General features: G+C 40.7%; 1 protein-coding gene across 7 annotated transcripts in view; it reads left to right on the plus strand.

Annotated features, from left to right (window-relative positions):
• The window catches only part of LOC148368668 (myelin transcription factor 1-like), a 57142-nt gene extending 33709 nt beyond the window's left edge, over positions 1–23433 (plus strand). For 4 of the 7 annotated variants that reach the window (XM_088330668.1, XM_088330667.1, XM_088330674.1 and 1 more), the window contains 13 exons: positions 1165–1379; positions 4000–4187; positions 6137–6394; positions 7207–7361; positions 7482–7544; positions 11285–11353; positions 11612–11674; positions 11963–12043; positions 12551–12772; positions 15049–15140; positions 15227–15330; positions 17155–17298; positions 18969–23433. In XM_088330668.1, coding sequence (XP_088186794.1) covers positions 1165–1379; positions 4000–4187; positions 6137–6394; positions 7207–7361; positions 7482–7544; positions 11285–11353; positions 11612–11674; positions 11963–12043; positions 12551–12772; positions 15049–15140; positions 15227–15330; positions 17155–17298; positions 18969–19112 — 1798 coding nt within the window. In that variant the 3' untranslated portion in view covers positions 19113–23433. Of the gene's footprint in view, positions 1–1164; positions 1380–3999; positions 4188–6136; positions 6395–7206; positions 7362–7481; positions 7545–11284; positions 11354–11611; positions 11675–11962; positions 12044–12547; positions 12773–15048; positions 15141–15226; positions 15331–17154; positions 17299–18968 lie in introns of all 7 variants that reach the window. The other 3 variants (XM_088330669.1, XM_088330671.1, XM_088330673.1) reach the window with 3 other exon arrangements.
• Positions 23434–26606: the final 3173 nt, after the last annotated feature.

The following is a 26606-nucleotide window of genomic DNA, read 5'->3' on the forward strand; positions in this document are numbered from 1 at the left end:
TCACAAAGGCCTTTTATTTTGCGAGAAATGGGGAGTCTTGCACGTTAGGCAGCAGTCTGGCGTGGAATGAGAGGAAGCCAGAGGCCGACGAGATCGATACCAACTGCCCGAGCAGATATCGGACAGATGGGGTCGATACCGGACAGGACGGGACAGACAGGATTGATATCAAAACAGGATGTTGAAAATAAACAGGACAAACTAGACAGGAACAAAACTGGAAACTGATATTAAACAACGGGACAGACAGGATTGATATCAAAATTAAACAGGACAAACTAGATGGGAACGAAACTGGAAACCGATATTAAGCAGACAAAATAAACGGGAACAATACCGGACAGGAAATACCAACAGGAAACAGGATGGAGTAAAAACCCACGTCTTGTGGGGCAGAGGTTCGTTGACGGACCGACAAAGGAAGCGTGAGAGCACTGAGCTTAAATAGACGGAAAGCCAATCTGTCAACGAGCCGCAGCTAACGCCACATGGGCGGGGCCAATTGGGCGCCATGGCAACCGTCACACTTGTTAAACTGTCTTTTTATTTGCATTCCGTACGAGTACCTTTCTGACAGCCTCCTGACTTCAGGTTTGATACTGTAGCTGATCATTAACAAGCATGTGATGGTCTATAATGTGTGATATTGGATGAGGAAGGAAAGAGGGCTGGTCATAAGGGGGGATGGGTAGCTCGAAGGAGAAGCGGCGGCGAGAGAAATGTGTAAGCAAAAGATGCGGAAGGTGACACCAGCCTTACACAGCCTCCTTCCCGGTTGTACCACTCCCTCATCTGTTTTCCTTTCCCCCTCCTTTTCTTTTCCCTTCTCCTTTCACCCTTGTGCTTTTTTTGGCTCTATCAGTGGATTTACGCCAACAGGTCTGACAAAAGCGCTGGCTCTTTAGGAAAGCGAGAGGGTTTAGAGCTCATAAATTCCATGCTGTACAACATGCAAATGTGCCCTCTGCTGATAAGAAAGCTTTTAATCCAGCAGCACTCCTGCTAAGTACACTGGTGCCCCCGTCTTACCACTCTCACTGTCACGCTGTACCTCCATCTTTTATTCTCTCATTTGTTTTTTACTGTGCTGATTGTGTGATCTTTCAGTCCATTTCCTCATCCATACTGTTTTACCTTGACAGTGGCCCCTTGTTCTCTTTATAGGCCCATGTGCTTTGTCAAGCAACTGGAGATCCCCCAGTACGGTAGCTACGGGCCCAACATGGCGCCGATCACACCCCGCGCCAATCTGGCCAAGGAGCTGGAGAAATATTCCAAGGTGTCCTTCGATTATGCAAGCTTTGATGCTCAAGTGTTCGGGAAGCGTGTGCTTGCGCCAAAGATGCCCACCAGCGAAAACTCACCCAAAGCCTTTAAAAGTAAGACTCAATGTGGACTCAAATATCAATTTCAAAATGCTTAAATAGATTGTAAACAGTGTTCCCTCTAAGCAGGCGCACCAGAAAATCTAGCCAGCGCACAAAAATGAGGGCTCAAAATTACTAATTAAGAAGCGACTTAAGTCAAAGTTACAGTGCATGAAGGTAAAAATACACGGGTTCCCCTGACGTTGTGTCCTAAATGCGGTATTTTGAAGTCGAGTCGAAGTAGAACGAAGTTGAGTAAAGTTAGTAGAGTTTGTCGAGAACCGGCTTCTTCGGCTCGGCTCACTAAAAGGAACCGGTTCTTTCGGGTCTTAAACGGCTCTTCAGGTTGTTTTTGCTTCTTTAATCCCAACCTGACCAAATAGTATGTAAAATTATGCACAAAATGACTTAAAGGAATGGGGAAATAGAACAAAAAAGAAAAAAAAATACCAAAATGAAAAAGTAGTGAAAACCTGAGAAGAAAAAAAACAAAAGGAAGAGAAAAAAAAGAAGGAAAAAATTAGAAAAAAAGCCAGAAAAAAAGAAGAGAAAGAAATGTAGGAAAAAAGTAAATAGAGAACAAAAAGAAAAAAGTAACAGCTCGGAAAAAATGAACACAATGAGACTTTTTTTAAAGGAAAAAAACACGGAAAAAAGAAGAAAAAGTTTGTGTTGCATTCAAATCATTTCCAATTATATCAAGTGAATCTAAAAAATGTGATTAAGTACAGTTATGTATCTTGCAACCAACTAAATAAGCCCCCAAAAATGTTAATATTATGCGACAAAATATATCAGGAAAAAAAAAAGAAATGGATATCTTGTGAAAGAATTGCAAGAACAAACGACGTTTGTAGGCCGTACAACCTTTGCAATAGTACATGAGTCAATTCATTCAAAAGAGAAAAATAATTTTGCATTGCCGGAAACTCAGCAAAATGTAACTTGATGTCAGGTTTTGGACATGTTTGATAATTAATTATCTTGCCACACTTGGGATTATGGTTGCTCACTGTTGTTTCAAGCGTTGCTCACCGACTTTGTGTAAACGCTCAGACCCGTGGAAAATTAGAGGGAACATTGATTGTAAACCTCAAAATTATCTTTAAAACTTATATACAGCCCCTAGGTGTAAAAGTGTTATCTGATTGAATATTACATATGTAGAATATGACTGAATCCGCAAAATACTTTTGTTTTAAATCAGTCTCACGGGGCAACTCGCTGTTTCATGTTAGCAAACCCAGAAAATATTTGATCTGTAATTGACTTGCACTTAGCAACTGTGATGTATTTTTTGTTTGACAGCTATTGGAAAAATGGGCACCCCTTGAGGAAAAGAAATTGCTGCCCAATTCTTGTCCTACAAACACAATATTCTTTTGAATGCTGTGTTTAATCCATTAAAGACTAAAGAACCAGGCAAAAATGTCACTGAGGGTTGAGAGTTGCTTTAAAAAAGACATTCCTGGAAATTAGACAATTTTATTGTCCAATAAGGACACAAATTTACAATTATTAACATACCATTTTTTTTTACAAATTCAACAGACAAGCAACTCAAATAAAACCAACAAATTAAAAAGTGTGAATAAATACTACAAAGGAGTAAAGTGTGGGAGTATTATCCTTCACGCTGAGATAATGATAATATTGTTCTGGCTGAAGTATTTCCCACAATTCCCCTTCACACTGTTATACACTGTGCCACTGTAAGTAAAACTTGTGTGATAATGAGATGAAGTTTTATGCCTTTTCCCATATTATCAACATTCCTATTGGTCTAGCGATTAAGATTTGACTGATTAACATTGTAACAAATGGTGAGCAAATTTGGTCGGCAGAATTTGTCGAATGATCAATCATCGCTCGAATACGATAATATACTCCTGTAAAACCCGTGTACAACGTGCACCAGAAGGTCAATTCAAATCTTGTTGACACAAATGAATACAGCATAAGCAAAAAAATAAGGCTCTTTCTGTTCTGTTCGGCCCTGTACCAAATGACCCAAGGCCCAGTACTGGTCCGGTGGTTGCCTACCACTGCGCTACAGCATTTTCGGCACTAGTGGTAGAAAAGCACAGATTAGCTAAAAGTGTCGAGGGTGCATAGAGAGAGAGTTCAGGGTTTGGTAGGGTTACTTTAACTGGATTACTTTCAATGACTTTTGGATTACTCCAATACCAAATATGCTAATAAAAGACAAAAGAAACTAAATATGAATAAAATTATGACTCACAACACGTGGTAAGCTTTCTCTCCTGGCTTTGATCTCTTTGATCTCCAGCAAAACTAACATAAAATGCAACAGAAACAAAACGAAAATAAATCCAAACAGCTTGCCAACATCATTTTTGCCGTTCCATGTATTCCGTTACTCCCCAAGCCTGCACAAAATTTAGTAATTTTATTCATATTTAGTTTCTTTTGTCTTTTATTAGCATATTTGGTATTGGAGTAATCCAAAAGTCATTGAAAGTAATCCAGTTAAAGTAACCCTACCCAACCCTGGTTGAGTTTTAAGGACTGACTTTCCGTTTAATATTGTCTTTTTATTACTTACTCAAATACCACCTTCATAACGCCAAACTAATACACCGTATTACGGTTCTTGTACTGTTTCTGTCAGGTAAACCTTCGTTTCCTAAATCCTCATCACCAAACCTCGTGCTCCCCGGTTACGGCAATCCTTCCTCCCTGGTCTATGACTACTCCCACGACGCCGAAGCTGCCCACATGGCTGCCACCGCTATCCTAAACCTGTCGACGCGCTGCTGGGAGAAACCGGAGAACCTTAGCACCAAACCGCAAAACAAGGTATGCCGCTGCCCTGAGTCGTTGACGCACGCTGACAAACTTCTAAGGCGAGGATCAAAGATACATTATTTACAAGGGATGTCATCATTGTAAAGATTGCGCCTTTCATCTCTCCCCAAACCTCGGCAATTACGAGAGAATTGTAGCATGAGACGCAGCAGGGCACAACAACGTCCTTTCTTTTCTCCGCGTTTTTGCTGCCCCACCAGTTTTGTGTCATCAAATCGGCCAATGATCTACAGCAATAGCTGTAGTTGAGATGTACTTGCATCACCTTGCCCCTTTTCTTTTATCCCTACACCTCACACACTTCTCATGTTGCTGTCGAATTTGGACCGGTTCGGTTTTATTCTACCAGGTAGCCTTTTCTTCTCGAATAATCTGAAGCACAAATGCTGTGCGCTCTCCACTCCGGGCAAATCGTTTGTCTTCTCCCGTTCACCTCTTCTCCATCTTGTCATGATTACCGGTGCGATTCACCTGTGTCTGCTCATTTGGCGCCAACCGCCGCGGGTTCTGATTGGCTCTCTTTCACTATTTGAACCCTGTCCTGTCAATCCTCTGTTGTCAGTCTGCGTGCGAATCTCCGTGTATACAAGGCAAGCCTTTTTTGAATCGGGTTGTCCCGTTTTTTGCTCCTGTTTGTCTCCCGCTACGACCTGTTTTGATCCCGACTACGTCTTGCTCTCCCAGTCCCGGCTACCGACCAGTTTTCCGCCCCTGACACCGCCATCGCTCGCTACGGAAGATCCACTTCCGCGTTCAGATAACAATCCGAGTACGAGAGAAACTTGCTTCCCGCGCCTAGCAAACACCGGATCGTGGGCGCAGCCGTTCCTCTCTCTTTCAATAAAACTTGTGGTAAACGTCACGCAAGTGGGTCCTGTTTCCGTTCTGGTCCTGACACATCTTCACATTCCGCTCCCCTCCGCTACAGTCATTCTTGAGTCCATATTTTCATTACTCCTGTGCTGTTACTCTGAAATACTCTTTACTTTCTGTGAACACACTAGAGGTGTAATTGGAATGTCACTTTGTCCTATATTGTGAATCTTAAAGCAGTTTCTCCTAACAGTGGGAGAATGTAAATGCTTCTTCTTTTGTCCATTGCCTGTCTTGGTTATAGGAGGATTTCTTAGAGATTTCAACAAAGGATAGTGACTATCTGAAGATGCAGCCATTTTAGTTGTTGTGTCATTATTTTCTGACCTCGTTGTGTAGCAAAATAGTTCACATCAATTAGGACTGATCTTGCATCAAAACACGATCCAATTAGAAATAAATAATAGAAGGGTGAGCTGTTCATCAAGGGACATTTCTGGGAACATTCCCCATTTCCTTTTTCTCTATACCCACTCTATAGGGAAGTTTTGTTGTTTTCGGGTGGGGGAATGTTTAGATATGGATTCAGAGATGTGGATTTAAATTTTTGGTCCAGGTAATTGTGTCATTGTAATCCTGTGCAGTCCTTTAAAACATTTTTGTGATTAAGGGCTATATAAATAAATTTGACTTGACTTGACTTAGGGAAATTCATTCCTGACTGTACCAAGGAAAAACCACAACCATTAAAAAAACAGCGGAATGACAAACATACATGAGAGTAGGATAATGAGGGTAGACTGATTGGATGTGTCAGCAGGGCCTGTTGGAAGGGTAATGGCAGAGGGGATCAGGCTTTTCCCAAGGAAGCCCTTCCAAAATCTTCTGTATCTGTGCCCTGACGCTAGTGGGATGAACCATTAGTGTAGTGGGTGAAATTGATCAGCATGTGTATTGCCAATTTCAATAGATTAAACAAGTCAACCTGCTGCATCTCATCACTTTACACAACACAACTCACGACAAAGAAAGTAGCCTCATATTATCCCATAATAAGGCCTTGTCAAATCAATCGTGTAAGATTCCAGGTTAGTTTTATACAACGTGAGCTCTGAATATTTTCCCAGGAAATGAACATCGAGATAGACGAGAATGGTACCCTGGACCTGAGTATGAAGAAGCCCATTAAACATGAAGGCAGCCTGTCTGGCACCAGCCCAGGGGTCCGTTCCCCAGCCCCTTCTACTTCTTCGTCTTCCTCCTTGCATCATGGGGGAAGCAGCGGAATGACATCGCCGAACCTACAGAGTTACAAGCAAGAGGAGTGGGAAGGTCCTCTAGATTTCACCAAACACAACCGCCAAAGGGAGGAGGAAATTGACGAGGTTAGTCTGTTGCCACTGTGCGAAACTTTTTCAAAATCAAACGGTATTTCCTGCGCTGTTCAACACAGAGGAACTGTTGCAACTTAAAGAAATCCCACAAGAACGTCCAAAAAAATGTTTATTTCCCATCGCCTTTCCTCTTTCTATTGTTCGCTTATGTCACAGAAAGAGTTACTGCTCGGTTAAAACATTGCACTGAGAAACAGTGGAGTTGTGTCAGGTGCATTGCACCATCCTTTCCGTATGCTAATCCCTACTGCTTTGAAGTTTTTCAAAAGAAATATTAAAGACCTGATTTTTAATGACAATATGGCGCTTTGAAAGAAACCTTTTCGCCCAAAAACTACTCACCTTGAAAAAGTACCAGCATAATAATTTGAAAACCTTTTAAACTATAGTTTTCTGAAGAATAATAATGTAAGCCTTTGAAACGTAATATTTACATGAAGGATGCAGGAGACGGGATTTAAAATCTCAAGGATTCACCTGGCAAGCATACACAGGTTAACAATGTCAGCCTCGGAAGAACTCGGCATACACACGCATTCTATCAGACACTAAGACTAGTTCTTAATTCCTTCACAATTGTCCTAATTCATCAGAATGGAACTCCGACATCCGTCAGTTATTTGGTATGGTTAGATTTTTACTATGTACTCTTTGTGTATTTATCATGAACCCCCAATTCCTTAGACTTAACCATGCTTTTTGCCAAGGGTCTCCACTTCCACATCTACTGAACATTACAAATATGTTGATAAGCAAGGCCGTTCTTATAATGTTCCTTTCCTTTTGATTTCCACAATCTCCAGATGGATACCGCCGGACAGTTGTATGTCTTATCCGACCAAGAGGATGGTGACATGACGCAAGATTTAATGGAGGACAAAAAGTACCCTGGAGAGGTCACAACCCCAAATTTCAGGGTCAAGTTCCAACCCAAGGACAGCAAGAAGGAGTTGCTCTCGTAAGTATCAGGTTTAGAGAGAATCCCCAATATTCCACTCGGAAAGTCTTCAGGAGTTTTTGGTTATTCTTTATAAGAAAATAACAATTGTTTGTTTATTCTAAATCTGTTTTTTTCTAGATGTCCAACACCTGGATGTGATGGAAGTGGACACATCACAGGGAATTATGCATCTCATCGCAGGTATTGGGCAAACATTTTGCTTCCGTCTTATCAGGGTTGGGTAGGGTTACTTTAAGGTGATTACTTTCAATTACTTTTGGATTACTCCAATACCAAATATGCTAATAAAAGACAAAAGAAACTAAATATGAATAAAATTATGACTCACAACAGGTGGTAAGCTTTCTTTCCTGGCTTTGATCTCTTTGATCTCCGGCAAAACTAACATAAAATGCAACAGAAACAAAATGAAAATCAATCCAAACAGCTTGCCAACATCATTTTTGTATTCCGTTACTCCCCAAGCCTGCACAAAATTTAGTCATTTTATTCATATTTAGTTTATTTTGTCTTTTATTAGCATATTTGGTATTGGAGTAATCCAAAAGTAATTGAAAGTAATCCAGTTAAAGTAACCCTACCCAACCCTGCGTCTAATGATATAGCCTTTTGAAAATTATGATCATTACTTTACTCAGATTACCTCTGGTACTAACTGAGCTCACCTTAAGTTGTCTTCTCAAAGTTTGACTTATTGAAGTTCTAAAAAATAATGCAGCATTAAAAATCCAAACTATAATCAAATATAAAAAAAAAATATTGTAGTAACACAATATGTTTTTCAATCTATTAGAGTAATTTCTTTCATTTTTAATGGACTTTTATCACCCTGCAACGCTTTCGTAGAGCGATAGTAAAATGAAGAAAGAAGGGAAAGGATGTTTTCCTTTTTTTCCTTATATACTTAACTTACAGCCCACTAACAATAATTACTTAACACCTTAAGCGTTCGCTGTAACATTAATTCACTAAGCATGTATTAGCTTATATTTATTTGCAGCTTAATATGAGTGCTACGTGGCAGTATTTTAGCTTTTTAAAATTGAATTCTGTTTTTTGAACAACATTAAGGAGTGTTTTAAGAAACACATTTTTGAGACTGTGCTTTGTTTAAATTGTTCAGGAATTTCTGACCTAAACTACGTATGAATGTGTGCACAGCCTTCCTTCCTTTTTTTTTATACTTAAGCGAACATTTCCGGTGCCGTTGACGTCAAACATTTTATATACGGTTGCAGTAAATTAGTCAAATGAGTAAGCAACCATGTTTTGTTAGCTGAATGGTGGAAAAAGGTTTAATAATTCTTCATAGCTTACTAAAAATGTGAGCTAAAGACCTGTAGTAGTATAAATATTTTTAATTTGATTTAATTAAATCACATTTTTATCCCAAATGCAAAAGGTTTTTACTTTGAATTGTAATGGTGAATCTGGTAGATCCTCTACAGACTACCAGCATGAGTAGAGTTGTATGTATGAAGGGCTAGATACTGTTAAAAAACAGTGCTACAAGGATGATTCATTTATTTATACATCTACAGTTCCGACCAACTAGCTATTTGGCTTTAGGGATGAAGAGAAAACAAAGGTTACGTATTAAACTACAGTTCTCTGAGTCCCGTGTGACCACCTGAAGAAATACTTCAAGCACTGATTGTTCCCTTTGTGCATGTTCAGTTTCAGATAGGAATTCCAAAATAGTCACCTGTGACCATAGAAGGTGTATAAATCCTAGTGTCTGCACAGGTTGGTTTCCTACAGAAGATTCCGAGTGACAAGAAACTATGGCGGTCGTCCGGGTCTCTTACAACCATTAGTACTTGCGGAAATTTTGTTCTATTTCATCCCTCCTGACTTCCATGCACTGAATTATTAATACCGGCATAGCCACAAGGAATCCCAGAAACAAACAAACCTCACTTAGAAGCCTCAGCAGTACCAATGGCACGTAAAGCAGTGTCGGGGAAGCCATATCGACGCTGTAGAACCGGGCAAATGTGCACAGATGTCTTTCAATGCAGCCCAAGTGGGAGCATCCCTGGTCGAATGCCAACACACCCGCGAAGGCAGGGGGCAGCCGAAGGTGGTGCAAGACTGCCGAATGACATCCAGTCGGTTAAGCGCTCCTTAGATAGAGCAAAACCTTTAAACGACCCACCATAGCAAAGGAAAAATTGACTGGATGAACGAAAACTCACCGTATTATCAAGGTTGGAAGGGTTACTTTAAAAATGTAATCTGATACGGTTACAGTTACTTTTTGAAAAACGGTCTTAGTAATGCAATCTGAAAGCTATAATATTGCGGTGACTTGATTACTTTCGATTACTTTTGGATTACTCCAACACCATATATACTAATAAGAAAAATAAAGATAATATAAATAAAATGACAACATTTTGTTTCATATCAGTGAAAACATGTAACCTTGAAAAATAATTGGAGGAAACCAAGGTCAGGTATGTGCTTGTAGTCCTTCAAAAAAGTGCTAAAATGTTAACCACGTACAATTGTTTAGTAATCAAAAATCGAACAATCTATTTCACATCCGAGACAAGATATGCTTGATTTTAGTTTGCGTTGAGAGTAAATTGAGAACCCGATATTTGTTTATACACTACAAGTTCTTAATTTCCAACTAGCTTTGGGATTTTGATCAAGAATTAACTGCAAAATCTAAAAAGAAGACAATCAAATTGACGAAACCTCTCAACACTGGCACGCATTTGTGCTGCCCAGTGCATAAAACGCACACACGTTAGCGGCCTCATGAAAAATAACAGGCTTGCACCATTTCAATATAATGACTGTTCCACTGAAATAAACTTATCAACGTAGCAGCGCAACATACACATCCTGCGCAAGAGTCTGTCTCCACCCTCATCCAAAGGAGGAGTGTAACGCTCAAGCTGTCGTGGCCTGTTCAAACAGGAGCCAGAAAGCACCTTGGGAATGAAGGCAGCATTCAGCCAAGTGCCAACGCAGGCTGGTGGGACTAACGGTCAAGGCATGTAACTCGCCGGCACTCTTAGAAGGAGCCAATACGAGCAAAAGACGAATCTAACCAGGGACAGCAGGAGGGGATTGATCCAGTAGGAGCGACCTCACCTCAAACACACCCAGCCGGCAAAGGGGAAATCTCTGATGGCACCAGCAGCAGCACCACTGCGATGCTCGGAGCGCTTAGAATGAAATGGAATCGCTAAAATAGAAGACAAGAGGGCGCTCGCACCAGGCGGACAGCCTCCAGTGGTTGAGGATGGTAATAAGTCAGACAACAAACAGCATGGTCAGCATCAAGGGACAGAGGGCTGCGCTCTTCCTTAATACGGTCGGGCACAAAAAGACACTCCATTCAGCAAAGAAAGTCATCCATTGCAAAAATTGGACAGGACTTGATTGCAATAAGACGCCACTAGCATCGCAATCGTCCAGCGCACCACGAGGGGCAAAAGTACATGCGACAAAAAGTTGAAGAAAGACAGAATTTCTACACCTTCTAGGGTCACAAATCATTATTTGGTATGCATACTTTGGGCTGCGCATGTGCAAAGAGAAAAATCAGTGCTTGAAGCATTGCCATGGGCAATCGGGAGGGACGAAATAGAACTATTTCTAAAGATCTGTCCAAAGTTTTACTAAATTCAAAGCACAAATTTAAATGTTATAAGAAGCTGTCACTTCAGAGGTCATATTTCTAGCACAGCACCGAGTTGCAAAGACGGACAGTGACACTCAGATATGCATCAGTGATTTACTTCTCATCGCCTTTCTCTTTCCTAAATGACCTTGGTATGCCTCGCAATCTGGATTCCCCTTCACTCACGTCTTTTTCCCCTCTCTCGTACCTTCTCCTCTGTCTTTATTCTCTTCTTCTGCCTGTCCTTCACTTGCTCTCCTCTCCCCCAATGTCCCTTCAGTCTCTCTGGGTGTCCTCTCGCTGATAAGAGCCTCCGGTCCCTCCTGGCAGCACACACCCCTGAACTCAAGTATGTCTTCGCTACTACACCTGCACTGTCTTTTCACTGCACTGCTACTGAAACCAATGCTACACAGCTTTGATTGTGCTTATCTTTGCCTCGGCCTGTTCTTGCTTTGATTTCAATTTGCAATAACCGCCGATTATTTTGGATTGGGAAATACACTGTGTTTGCAGTGCTCAAAAATATAAACTGAGAACAATTTACAAATAGCTGTCTCTCTCTCTCATTGTTGCCTTTTTCATTCTGCTGTTTTTATTCTCCCAGATGTCCTACCCCAGGTTGTGACGGCTCAGGTCATATCACAGGAAACTACGTCTCCCACAGAAGGTAACACACAAACACAAACAGAAAAAGACAAATTGCACTCGCTTGCACACACATGACCACAAACACAGTCAGTCAGAGAGGCTCAGTGACAGTTCATGATAGAGTTAGACAGGCACTACATACATACACAGACAATATGATATATTTCGTCCGTATTTCGGAACTTGGTTTGTGATTTGGTTAAAGAAAATATTCTTTCTTGCCTTCTTGTTCTTTCTTTATCAAGAAATCACTTGACCAGCTCTTTCCTCCACCTTATGTTATCAACTCCATACTTTGTGTTTTCAGTCTCTCTGGGTGCCCGCGTGCCAAGAAAAGTGGAATTAAAACTCCTACCAAGGACAACCAGGAGGACTCGGAGCTTTTAAAGTTCGTAAAGAAAGTCTTAATGTCTGCTTTTAGCAAGACGTAGGTAAACTGCACTGAAGGCAGAGCAAGGAAAGTCACTGTGAATCATATGTAGAGGTAGCGACCTGTCCACGTGACTGCATCAGTCAGGCCCCCGTCACAAGGGGAAAGACATTGAGCTGCACACAGTGATGGTAGAAGCCAAATCATATAGAGCAGATTGTCAATACATATTTATGAAAAACATTAGCTTCATGTTGCTCTTGCGCACAAAACTGTAATGTCAACATGATGATGAATAGCTTATTACTCGAGTACAGTAGTGTCATTGTTTGCATGATGTAATGTAGATAAATAGCTCAACTCAGCAAATGGGTTTTTGCCCAAAGAATAAATTCAATGTCATATTCACTCCTTTCATTCTTTTTATCTAACCTTTTGCATTCTCACTCTTTTCTGCCCCTTTTCCTTCTCTTTCTGCCCTACTCCTTTTTTTTCCTTCTGTATCCTCTGATTTGCTCACAGCAGATGTCCAGTACCGGGCTGTGACAGCTTGGGACACATCAGCGGCAAGTACGCCACACACCGGAGCGCCTACGGGTGCCCGCTTGTGGCCCGCAGGCACAAAGAGGGTTTCCTGAACGGTACGGCCTTCAACTGGAAAGCTTTCAAGACAGAAGGACTGACATGTCCTACCCCGGGGTGTGATGGCTCTGGACACGCAAACGGCAGCTTCCTCACACACCGCAGGTGGGCTGCACACACAGTTGGCATTTCATGAGTAATGTGATGAAATCTCATCTCATCTCATTAGCTGCACCGCTTATCCTCAGTAGGGTCGCGGGGGTGCTGGAGCCCATCCCAGCAATCATCGGGCAGTGGGCAGGGGACACAGGGACAGACAACTCGCTCGCTCATTCACACCTAGGGACAATTCACCTGAAATGCATGTTTTTGGAATGTGGGAGGAAACCGGAGTGCCCGGAGGAAACCCACGCAAGCACGGGGAGAACATACAAACTCCGCACAGGAAATCCAGTAGCTGGATTTGAACCCACACAGGAGGTTCCCAAGACCTTAGAACTGTGCCTGCACACGCACTAACCACTGCGCCGCCGTGCTGCCCATGTGATGAAATGTATGATATAAAATCAAATAAAACGAAAAACATTTTCTGAAGGACAAAAACTGCATGAATAACTGATTTGTTGATTATCAAGGATATCGAGATCATGCTAATATTTTATTGCTGCACTCCAAATTATTAAAAGTTAATGATTTAGTAAAAATGTTCACTGCACAACTGCTTTTTAAGGTCAACAAAAACATAGTGCCAGAAAACATCAAAAAAAATTTCATTCGGAAAGAGGGAAATTATAACTTAAGGGGCTGCAGTAAATTCATAATCCCAAAGGTGAGAACTATCAGGAAAAGCATGCAATTTACAAGACGAGATCAAACAATGTCCAACTATTCACTTGTTCAAATTTAAATAGAAAAAAACATTACTGGCGGAATACGGAAATGAAGAAAATTGGGTATGAGTGATACGAGAGATTGGGAATAGTGCGTTTACAACTATGGTTATCTTTGTTGTTATTGTTGCTATTGTTATATCATAACTGTTATTATTAATATTATTGCTATCGTTGTTATTATCATTGGTACTTGATAAACGAGCTGACTGTTGCTGCGATCATGGATTTAAGTCAGGAGGTCATGGCAGAGAGGAACAAAGTTTCTAATTCCGGACAGTACCTTAAAGTAAAAAGAAAATAACATACCATAAATCCCAAACTACAAGCCACTACTTATTTGCTACATTTTAAACACTTGGGCTTTAAATTCGGTGGGGCTTATTCTTTTTTTTCATGGTTGCATCGAGGAAAACAGCTAGCTGCTCTTTTCCACAACGAATGGACTCGGGAAACATTCATGACACCCTTTTAATTGAGAAATTAGTCCATGTTTTTGCCAACATTATTCATATAATACATAACAGAAGCAAAACTGGAGGTTTAAGTGTACTTTATTGAAAATATAGCATACTTACAATAGCAAACAAATGGAATTTGGTTTGATACTGAGGCAACCACCAATAACAACACAAAAAGATGACTTCCACGTCTGTTTTGATATCTGGTACTATTCTCAGTATGGTTGCCCTGGTACTGTCTAGAATTATAGGGCTCACAATTTGCGCAACACAGCCTTATTTCTTGTTTTCTTTTGGCGCAGTAGTCAATATGTGCCTGTCTTTGTAACTGTGATCTTGAATAGTCACATGACATGAAATCACGTGATGTAAACAACTCGCAGCAGAACTAAAAAAATAAAAGACTTAGCTGAAAACGGCGTCAGGTTTGTGGGGCCCCCAGGCCAAATGCGTTGGCTCTGGATGAAAATACCAATGGTAATTTTTATAAAAAAAATCATAGGTCGAGAAATTTGTAATTCTTTCTTTACCGCGTAATACCTTCATGGATTGGCACCATTTTCTTCCGGCATCACTGGCTCGTACCAGAAAACATAGTGCCGTCTAGTGGTCAATTATTACACATTGGGGCTTTTAATTAGATGTGGTCTGTTGTCCGGAATTTGTGGTAATTATATCGTAAATATGTAATTTTGGAATGTGTAATGTTTTACGTTTTTAATGCTAATTGTAGCTGCTTTTTATCTCCCTTCCTGTGCGGAGTTTGCATGTTCTCCCCGTGCTACTGTGGGTTTCTCCGGCACTCCGGTTTCCTCCCACATTCCAAAAACGGTTCAAATTGTCCCTAGGTGTGAATGAGCGAGCCAATTGTCTGTCCCTGTGTGCCCTGCGACTGGCTGGCAACCAGTTCAGGATGTCCCCAGCCCACTGCCTGAAGATGGCTGGGATGGGCTCCAGCGCCCCCGCGACCCTAATGAGGATAAGCGGTGCAGATAATGGATGGATGGATGGATGTAGCTGCTTTTTATACAGTGTTCATTTTTTGTACACTCCAAATAATAGTCATATGTCCTATGTGTGTTTTGTACAGCCTCTCAGGGTGCCCCAGGGCATTGTATGCCAAGAAAAAGGCTAAATTTCTCACAGAGGACTATGTCAGCACCAAATTCAGAGCCAGTGACGGTAAGAAATTGATATGTAGATATACTTTTTAACAATTGTACACCACTGATGGATGAATTTAAAATGATTTCATTTTGTCTGTTTAGTTCTTGATAATGATGAGGACATTAAGCAGCTCAACAAAGAGATTAATGACCTCAACGAGTCCAACAACGAAATGGAGGCAGATGTTGTCAACCTACAAACTCAGGTATGTGTCTACATAAGGCATGTCAAACACATGGCCTGCGGGCCAGATCCAGCCCGTTGGTTGATTTAATTCGGTCCGCTATCAATTTCTTACAATGTTCAAAAAGGGTGCCTCTTCTATCAAAAGTTATAATTTTTTTTTTACTAAATGAATGAAATCCAGCAGCACAGCGGCGCACTGGTTAGCGTGTGTGCGGCACAGTTCTGAGGTCATGAGATCGAACTTTCCTGTGTGGAGTTTGCATATTCTCCCCTCGCTTGCATGGGTGTCCTCCGGGCACCCCAGTTTCCTCCCACATTCCAAAAACATGCATGTCAGGTGAATTGGCTAGTTTAAATTGTCCCTAAGTGTGAATGAGCGAGTGCGTTGTCTGTCTCTGTGTGCCCTGCGACTGGCTGGCAACGGGTTCAGGGTGTCCCCTGCCCACAGCCCGGAGATAGCTGGGGTGGGCTCCAGCACCCCTGCGACTCTACTGAGGATAAGTGGTGCAGATAAAAGATGGATAATGAATGAAATCCAAATGCTCTCACCGGCGGCTAGAGGGCAGTGTTGAGTTTGTATAACGTGGTGAATTGGTTCAGGTGTATATATATATATATATGTGTTAGAGGCAAGATAGGGCCTAAAAAATTCAGCCTGACCCAAGTGGCGGGTATACAAACCCGAACCTGCCCAAACCTGACAGATTTAATTGATTTGATAACAGGGCCCGAAATAAACCCGAAGCTTTAATTTGCTGCCAAAGTAAACACGAGGCTTTACTCCGGTCGTGCGTACTTCAGCACCACTGTGCGTTTCGGTGGAACTACACAGCTTGGGGTTTACTTACTTGGGGCCGAGTCACTCAAATCAAGTGTGCACTGCAAGTGCAGCACCAAAATGAACGGTATGGTGCCAAAGTGCGTATTTCGGCCACTTGCAACTAACGGAAGTGAAACTGAACAAAATGGCACAGGAAAGGAAAATCATATTCTGCAGAGTACAAGCTGAAAATAGTGAAATATTTGGCCAAAATGCAGAAAGAACGTTTGTAAAGCTTCTAAGCTACTGGCAAGAAGCGGAAATAATGTCTGACGTGAGGGAGGTGGAAGGAGAAAGGGGTGCGTCTTTTACCCCAACACGAGGATGAAAATTTGGGGGGGATTTAGTGATTTGGAGTTAAACTGAACTAAAAACATTTTCTTTACCTAAATAATTACTTGAGTAACAGTAGATGCATGCTGTGCAGATGATCCACAGCCCGAAGATACCTGGGATGGGCTCCAGCACCCTTGCAACCCTACTGAGGATAAGCGGTGCAGATTATGGATGGATGGAAGAAGAAGAGTCACTTTCGAAATAATGGAGCATTATTACTGCACATTTTAAATACTAATTCGTCATAATTTTTTTGCATATTTCAAGAATCCTGCCTAAAGTTACACAATGGTCCTAGAAAACATAATACTTTTAGAGGCAGTTTAACTCAACTTCCTTAGAATTTGCTAATGCTCTTGGGAAACTCCTTATTGTTTCAGAATTTTTTGGGAAACTCAGTTTTCTAACAAGGATATAAAGTCATTGGTTTGCAACAAGGTTTGATCCATGAAACCACCAGTGCTTTTGCTCTAAGTTCAGATTTTTACAAGACCCCAAATGGTACACATCTAAAACAGTTGACAATTCTTCAAAACTTTTTCCTAGCAAGGTCTCAAAGGAGACGTTGTCAGGGCACGCATGCATCAAGCTGCTCTTGAGTTTAGAGTAGCCCAGATTGCCATCATCAGCCACTGCAATGTGAGTCAGCACAAGACAGAGAAACAATGTCAACTATTTGTGTTGCAGATCACTTCAATGGAGAAGAATTTGAAAAGTATCGAGCACGAGAACAAGATGATCGAGGAGCAGAACGAGGCTCTTTTCATGGAATTGTCCGGCCTGAGCCGGGCCCTGATCTGCAGCCTGGCCAACATACGCGTGCCTCACTTGGTGAGTTCTCGTCTATGCACTAAACACACAAGCGCACACTCATGGTGGAGCTTTTAAACCGCCTTTCATGTTTGGACATAAGTGTGATGTTGCCTAGCTGTGCGCACAATGTTGAGGGAGAATGGCGGAATTTGTGTCAGTTTATACCAACTAATTGACAGAAAAGAATGTTGATCATATATAGTAACATCTCAAATGAGTAAAAAATATGTGCAAGCAGCATGATAGCGACTTTATTTTTTTGATCAACGACTAAAACATGTTTTTTTTTAACATGTCCTACACATAGATTGTGTGAGCTACATTTTGGAGCTTTTGTTTGTGACTTTTTGCCTTATTTACAGTTGTGTAAGGTAAGTAATGAGTTGAATAACTTTTAATACCAGTAAGTTAAATGAACAAAAATAGTGGTTCGGGTGACCTGTTCATAGTTACAGCAGCTTAGTTCACAGATAAGATACAATTTTGAAAAATTGACTTTCCGTGGTGCAGCACGGCGGCACAGTGGTTAGTGCGTGTGCGGCACAGTTCTGAGGTCATGAGATCGTGTGTGGAGTTTGCATATTCTCCCCGTGCTTGCGTGGGTTTCTCCCGGGCACTACCGTGTCCTCCAACATTCCAAAAACATGCATTTTCAGAGCGAAGGCTCCGGACCGGAACATAGGGGGAAATTAAATCTGAAAGATATAAGATATGAGATTTTGTATACTACCAACAGAACCTTAAAATCACATCTTGAGCTAACGGAGCCAATGCAGGTTAGCTAAAATCGGGGTCATGTGATCCAACTTTCTTGTCTTAGTTAAAAGCCTCGCTGCAGCATTTTGTACCAGCTGAAGGCTCTTGATTTTGGACTTCGGGAGACCGGAGAGTAGTGCATTACAGTAATCAAGACGAGAAGTAATGAACGCGTGAATTACAATCCCGGCATCCAACTCAGACAGCATAGGGCGAATTTTAGCAATGTTGCGAAGATGGAAGAAAGCTGTTCTAGTAATATTCTTAATGTGTGTTTGAAAGGACAGATCGGGGTCAAATATGACACCTAAATTCGTGACTGAGACACTCTGGGTGATATTACATTTGTCAATGTTCAGAGCAGCTTTTGAGAACAAGTGACGGCATTTAGATGGTCCAATAACCAACATTTCGGTCTTTTCAGAGTTAAGACGCAAGAAGTTGAGTAACATCTATTCTTTTATCTCAGGGAGGCAGGATTCCAAATTTCCACAGTTTAGTGTGGCAGAATCCTCCATCAGAAGATATAGTTGAGTGTCATCTGCGTAGCAATTGAAACTGATATTATACTTGAGAATAATGTCACCTAATGGAAGCATGTAAATGCTGAAAAGAAGGGGGCCAAGTACTGAACCCTGCGGAACACCACAGGTAACACTAAAGGGCTCAGATGTCATTTCACCATATTTAACGCAGTCCGTCCTCTATCTGAGAGGTAGGATCTAAACTTTAAGAGGATGGTTCCTTCAATGCTTAGTTTCAGCCAAGAAAGAGTCAAACTAATTACTTTAATGAAAAATTTGGGTGCGCGGTTTACACAATTACCAGGGTATTTCCTCCACACACTTTTTACCTTTTTAGCCCTGACTCACTTTTAAGCCTGAGTTTCATTTCTCTGTCTCAGTTGTAATTGGTTGTCGTTTGCGCCACAGCAGGAGCCCATCACGGAGCAGAACTTCGACAGCTACGTCAGCACCCTGACCAACATGTACACCAACAAAGACTGCTTCCAGAACCCCGAGAACAAGGCGCTCCTGGAGAGCATCAACAAAGCTGTGAAGGGCATACTAGTCTGAGAAAATTGGCAGAAAAGCAAAGCTGTCCCAAGGAGCAAGACCGAGGTCACAGGGATATTCAAACACACATCGAGTCATGTAAATCAAAAACAACAAAAAGGGAATTCAGGTTATTTAAATAAACACAATCCAGGGAACAATCTTCGAGCAGACACCGGAGCGGACCAAAATCGACACCGAGCTGCTTCTGAGATCAGCGAAGAGGAAAGCCACCCGTTCGTCAGGATGAATGCAAAGGAAAACCAATCTGAGGCATTGTACGGCGACTCATAGATCTGTGTCCTGAGATGTATCTGAGGGGAAGATCACTGTAGCCCAGATGATGTTTTTTTTGTCTTTGTACTAGTTTTTTTATTTGTTTAATTATTTCTATCTTCGATGGCTTGAACATACAGAGTTTGGAGGACTCTGTAGGAATGAAATTTAGGTTCTGTAGCATTCACTGTGGCAAGTATGTGTTCACCAGCTCTTACCAGCCCACACTCAAAGACACAGCCCAGCAATATGGCGCATGCACTGAAACAATGGTGTGTTTGCTTTGCGTCACTCCCGCACCGAACGGGATTCTATTTTGTGGAAAGCTGATCCAGGAGCAGCCGAGGTTGTGTGTTCTTTTACCACGCGATGACGAAGTGATTCCGTGGTCAAAATGTCAAAACACAACTTTAGTGTCATTGTTTCAAAGAAGAGACGCGCAGGGTGTGCACACATTTCGTCTTAAGTTTGTTTTTTTATCAACATAGAAATTGCACTTCATTTCACCGAATAGTTTTGTGGTACAATGATTATTGTTATATATGAATTATTTAAATTTGTGGAGTTAAATTGTAAGTTATTGATGCTTATGTTATTGAGGTTTTATTTATTTGAAACAATTTATTTATTGACTTTGTTACACGAAAACAATGCATTTCGCTGGTTAATATGGAAACAGATGTCTTACATCAGAATTTTAAAAATCTCTATAAAGGACTAGGCGTATTTTTTGTACTTTTTAAAACAAATGTTTTATAGCAAGGAGACACCTTTTGCATATTTCTTTTCAAAACGATTCTCGTTTTTCTTCATTTCGTTTGTTCTCTCTGGCACTGCTATGTTTTGAAACACACTACCGGGGGAGAAAGAAAATGTATTTATTATTTATTTAATATGACAGGAATTGACTGACGGCTGTATATTTATTTTGTTATTTATGTGCGTGATGTGACGATGATGAGTCTGAGTAGTCTTAAAGATCCACTGCTAATATTTAAATAAAGACAAAAAAAATCAGCACAGGTATTGTTTGATTGCAAAGATATGCCAGCATCCGATTGGGAAAACTGGAAGCAATCACTGTTGCGTTGCTCTCTCTTCTCTGTATTGTCGATGCCAGCTCTTGTTTGCTTCTGTGAAAAACGAAAGAAAAAGTGACCTCCCTAAGCATTTTGTAGCAGTCAGCATCACTCACCCCAAACCTCTGTATTGTATTATACACACTTATACGATGCATTCGGATCTCTACCTTTTTTTGCAATAATCTCTTTTATTCTAGCTCAATTATGCCTCTGTGGAGCTGTGTTATTCCGGTTGGCTTTTAAACAAACACAAACTGTAAAATGGCCTCCGTTTGACAAAAACACCCACCCTTGTAGCCTTACTGTAGATCTTTAATTTTTGATGCACAAAGTGCCAGTAAAGGAAGAGAAAAACAAAACCTTAATTCCAAATTCTTGGCATTTTTGCTATGTCAGGTCATTGGAAGACCCTGGCATCAAGAGAGTGGTGATTGTTTCAGATGCCTTTATTTCTTTGCCAAAATGGCCATAAGTACACTATATATTCATTCTGTATAAATAGATTTCCAAAATGCTATATATATATAAATATATACATGAATATAAACATACAACTATTTTTCCAGTGTAATTGTGGACTTGATCTTGTACTCCTTATCAAAGCAGAACTCGCTGTCTAGATGAGATGTGAGGGCTGTTACCAATAGGAGGAAGTGAGACCAAGACCTGATCAACTGTGGCTTTAAAAACAACACTTGCTCGAGTTGAAGGCAATTTGGAAATGTTTCAGTATTCTAGAACTCCGCCCACTTTTTGTTTTACTTGTCCAAAACCCAGAGATGTCTGGAGAAACCTGATGCCCGTATGTTGTACCGAAACTAAGATTGATGCTAGGTGTTTGTCTCTTTATTTTGTAAGTGTCATGTAAGTTATCTGTTGAGTTTAAAAAAAAAAGAGAATAATGGGGAAATGATGGGGGTAGGGGTTGGTTGACCATGGCTCCAAATATTGTTCTGCACAGTTTTGTTGGCTATCTTGTGCAGGGTTTGTTTTTTTTGTTTTTTTTTCGTATTGTTACTGGTCATCACCATGTGGTCCTTTTTAATGTTTGAAACAAGCAAGTGACGTTTTGGTGTTGAACCTGCCTTCGGAATGGTCTGTCGCAGCTTTCTGTGGTGTACGAACGTGTGTTGCTGATGTCATAGGCATGTCGTCTGTGTGCTTCTAGCCGGTGTAGAATGAAATTCCTCATGTGCACTTTCTCAACAACTGTTTCAAAATGCCAGCGTCGGAATCTCGTTTTGTCCGAAAGAGAGCCGCCTTTTTGATTCGTGGCAAATTAAGGACGAAGCGGACTCATTCATACACACGCAAACACACAAAAGAGATTGGCTTCTATCTGAATTTGTCTCTCAGCCGAGTGACACCACAGGTCAGGAGCCAGCTGGGGCCTGGGGCATACGTGGGGGTGGGAAATTGAATCGCCAGGCAGCACAATCTTTCTCTTTTGGAAGTGTTTGTTGCATAAATATGAGTCAACCTCTCAAAAGAATGTTAGAGCTTTTTTCTGCCCCCCACCCCTTGTCTTGTGTGACCTTCCCTCCGGGGTAGAGAAATGGTTTGGATTCGGTGAACAAAGTCTATTTTAATTCTTTCATTCCAGACTGTGAATATTTTCCCCAAGTTAATGGATATGGCATGGCCCCTTTTAAATCGCTTGATGAAATTGTCTCGCCAGGTATGTAAATGATTGTCGCAGAGGCCGCAAAAGCGTAACATTCTCCCAAAAAAGTCAACTGCAGGTGCCTGAGGGTGTTGATTCTGTTCGCACGTGTTGTGTGTGTTCCTTATTTAAATTCAATTGCCCAGTTATAGTCAGGAGTTGCATTATTACTCCTACAAAACTTGGACTGTCCTAAAAAAAAAGGGAAAAATAGGACCCGATACTCTTACTCCCGACCCTACCTCCTCCTTTATTTCTTTGCTTTTTGGGGATGCAATGTCACTTTCAGGGAAGCCAGCCTGGACCTAAAATCCAGCAGCAAATTCAAACATGAAATAACAAGCAGGAATCGCCTTGTGGTTTTAGTTCAGGTTCTCATCACACACAGTGTAAACCTGAAGGAGCAAAACGACAAAAGTTTGTGTGGCAAAACCAAAAGAACCCCCCCACCCCTGGCCTCGAATCCTTCCTACTGTAGTTTCAAGATGCGTGGTCTTATCATGTGTGCCTTTCTCATGCCATCCATTCGAAAATAATAGTATGTTTACACTGTTACACAGTTTTGACGGGAAATATTTATTCCATGGGGTGTTGAAACAAAAAGTTAACATAGACAGGCATTTTTTTCCAGGATAAAGAAACTGTGATCTTATTTGTTGATTCAGGTACCAAACTGCATGGACAGTCTCAGTGAAGGAATTTAAAAAACAACATCCCAGACACTGCATCAATATGCAGGGCATTATTTTGAAACAAGTGGACGTCTGTACATATTTCTATTAAGAGGAGAAAGTGTTCTAGTTGTTGTTATTAAGACAATTGGTTGAAAATAGTTTCTGACAAAAGAAAATGCATCTGCAGCCAAGACTTGTCCTACTAGCACATTTTTACAGAGATGAGCTATTTTTACTGGTGTTTTCTAGCCATTGATAATAGATCCTTTTAAATAAGTGCAAAACTTCCAGACTTACAAGCACTTCCACAATGATAGATTGTATGGTATTTTATTGTTACTTTTGTAGATGTGGTTACTTTGCTACTGCACCGTTTTATAAAGTGGGACAGGTCTTGGCTGTGTGTCCTCGGGGTCTTTTTTTTCCTTTATGGTTTTAAAATATAATTGCAATTTTTTTCTTTCTTTTTGTTTTTTTTTAAAGTAAAACACTGTAGTTTGGCCCAATTTGTGACTGCGTGTTTGTGTAAGTGTACATGTTTTTGTGTCAGTGTTCTAACCCAGAGAAGTGATGTCAGTTATTGTGGGCGTGTGAATCATTTTAAATGTTCTCTATGAAACAGATAAATAAAGAAACATAGACATGGACCACTGTCTTTTCAGTGTTTTTTGTGACTCCTTGTGTTCAATGTCATTATATTTTTTAAGCAGTCCATGATTACATGGACATACAGAAAGTATGGACTTACCTACTTCTTAATGGACTGAGCACTCAAATTCACATTGGTCAAGAGAAAATGTACACCCTGAAGTGGTCGGAATAAACTAAATATTATTTTTTTATGAGCTGACAATTACCGGTACATGAGTAGACTATGATGGTCAACCAAGCCAGAGCGATGAGACTGCATGCTTGATTCAACAAAATGGGGCCTCAGATTGCAATGGGCCTCTAAGCACAACTGGGAGGTTGCTGGTTCGAGCCTCATACCTAAAACTTACAACATTGGTACCCATTGCCTTCCTGCTTGGCGCTCTGCATTAGGGGTTGGAATTCGGGGGTTTTGTCACCTAATGACTCCCAACGAGATGTTACAACACATTCCCAGCCCCCTCACTCAACCCAACTGAGGTGTTGGGAGTCATTAGGTGACCAAACCCCCATTTCCAACCCCTAAAGCGATCTAAGAATAGTGGGAAGTCTGGTTTTTCAACCTCTGACCAGGAAAATATCATTCGAGTGACACTCGAAGTGGGAGGTTCTAGTCGCAAAGTTGGGGTACATATATGGTCAATTGTTTGCATTTATATAGCGCTTTTCAAGTCAATGAAGACCTCCCAAAGCGCTTTACAATGTGCTTCACACTTACCCATTCACACACACATTCACACACCATATCGTTTATCCTTTTCGGAGGTTGGAAAACCCGACTTCCCACTTCCCTGGAATGCAATACTGTATGTCAAAGAGTACTTTGCATACCTGTCAACCTGTACGTTTTTGCCGTACAAAGTACGTTTATTATGCATTTTAAGACGTGTACGACGTACAAGAAAATCTGTACGGCAAAACGCAAATTTGTCAATTGTGGGTACCATCGGGTATACACCGACTATCACGAAACAGCAAATCAATCAAGTCAAACGAGTTTGAGTTGTGTAGTGAAAGGAAGTCCGTCTCTTTTTAGAGAACCAGCTTTTTCAGCTCAACTCATTAAAGAGAGCCGGCTCTCAAACAACTCACTTGCTTTGATACATTATATTACAAATTATTATGTTGTATAAAGAAGTTAAGAAAAAAGGAAGTATAAAATGAGAAAATGAAAAAAGACAGGTGTGTGGTTATCCCTTTAATCAGTATATTACCAACAATAATTTAATGCAGAAAATGGTTTAATAATTGCAATAAGAGAATGTATTATTCTACTTAATTATATTTGCATGCATTTTTCCTTCAACAGTGAACGTCCAAGCTACTTAATTTTTGAACTTTTTTATAATAAACCTTTCATGTCGAGCAACTCAGGATCTCAAAACAAAATGTTAACTAACAATATGTGTGATATAACCAAACACATGAACAATATAACATGTTAAACTACACAAATAAACATGTTTGAATAAAAAATATGGTGTAAGATTTTTTTGTATTTTGTAAGGGAAAATACGACAGTTTGTAAGGGATTGGAGCCATGGAGGTTGACAGTTATGACTTTGGTAGTACTTGGAGTACAGTAATATTTGCAAGGCACCCTACTTATTGCAGTCGGTAGGTCGGCAAAAGCTCAGGAGGTAGAGCGCTTGTCTTGGGATCAAGAGCTCTCAGTTCGAATCCCGGCTTCTCTGTGTTACATGTCGAAGTGTCCTTGGGTAAGACACTGAACCCCTAATGTCCCCAATAAGCAGGTTGGCGTGACTGCACGGCTGCTATTGGTGTGTGAGTGTGTGTGTGAATGGGTAAATGTGAAGCACATTGTAATAATAATAATAATAATAATAATTTCCTTGTATTGTCATTCGGTGTAACAATGTACACAGAACGAAATGTCGATTGCAAACAGGGTTGGGTAGGGTTACTTTAACTTGATTACTTTCAATTACTTTTGGATTACTCCAATACCAAATATGCTAATAAAAGACAAAATAAACTAAATGTGAATAAAATGACTTAATTTTGTGCGGGCTTGGGGAGTAACGGAATACATGGAAGGACAAAAATGATGTTGGCAAGCTGTTTGGATTTATTTTTATTTTGTTTCTGTCGCATTTTATGTTAGTTTTGCCGGAGATCAAAGAAATCAAAGCCAGGAGAGAAAGCTTACCACGTGTTGTGAGTCATCATTTTATTCATATTTTGTTTCTTTTGTCTTTTATTAGCATATTTGGTATTGGAGTAACCCAAAAGTAATTGAAAGTAATCAAGATAAAGTAACTCTACCCAACCCTGATTGTAAAGCGATTTGAGAAGTCTTCATTGACTTGAAAAGCGCAATATAGCGTCATTATTTCATTTCAGTAAATGTATCTTTTGTATTTGCTGGCCTCTAGTGGAAATTTAGGTAAACTTTCTAAGACTTTCTAAAAAATACAAGTGCCATACCTTGATCGACGTTGAGCTGTTCACCATGAAGGACATTTTTGGTCCAGTGTGGTAAATTTGTAACAAAGTTAATTAAAAAGGACGGGAAAAATCCGGTTTGTTTATGTGAAACAAATGGCTGGAGGTGATTGGTTCAAGACAACCCACGTGATGAAATCACGTGACAGTCCGTTTCCATTTGCCTCTTAACTGAACGGTGTTGTTAAAATTCCTTCCTACCCGTTGAGATGTCCTACCGATGCTTAGTGCGCATGGGCAGAAAGCTGATCGCAAGAGTCCTAACAATTTTCGTTTATATTTAGTCTCATTCGACTCTTTAATATCTTCAAAATACTGTTTTCTGGTGTAACTTTTAAGCCTCACGTGTTTTCCCTGTAGTGGCTTTTTTAGCATTCTGTTTGTTGACTACGGTTGCCACCAGTGTTCCCTCCAAGCTGCGCGCGTGCGCAATTGCGCACTACTCGCACATTCTCAGCGCACAAGAAAATCTAGCCAGCGCACAAAAATGAGGGCTCAAAATCACTAATTAAGAAGCGACTTAAGTCAAAGTTACTGTGCATGAAGGTAAAAATACACGGGTTCCCCCGATGTTGTGTCCTAAATGCGGTATTTTGAAGTCGAGTCGAAGGAGAACGAAGTTGAGTAAAGTTAGTAGAGTTTGTCGAGAACCGGCTTCTTCGGCTCGACTCACTAAAATGAACCGGCTCTTTCGGGTCCTAAA

Source organism: Urocampus carinirostris, chromosome 3 (genome assembly GCF_059441175.1).
Source record: "Urocampus carinirostris isolate Australia breed hairy pipefish chromosome 3, RoL_Ucar_1.0, whole genome shotgun sequence".
NCBI classification, from domain to species: Eukaryota; Metazoa; Chordata; class Actinopteri; order Syngnathiformes; family Syngnathidae; genus Urocampus; species Urocampus carinirostris.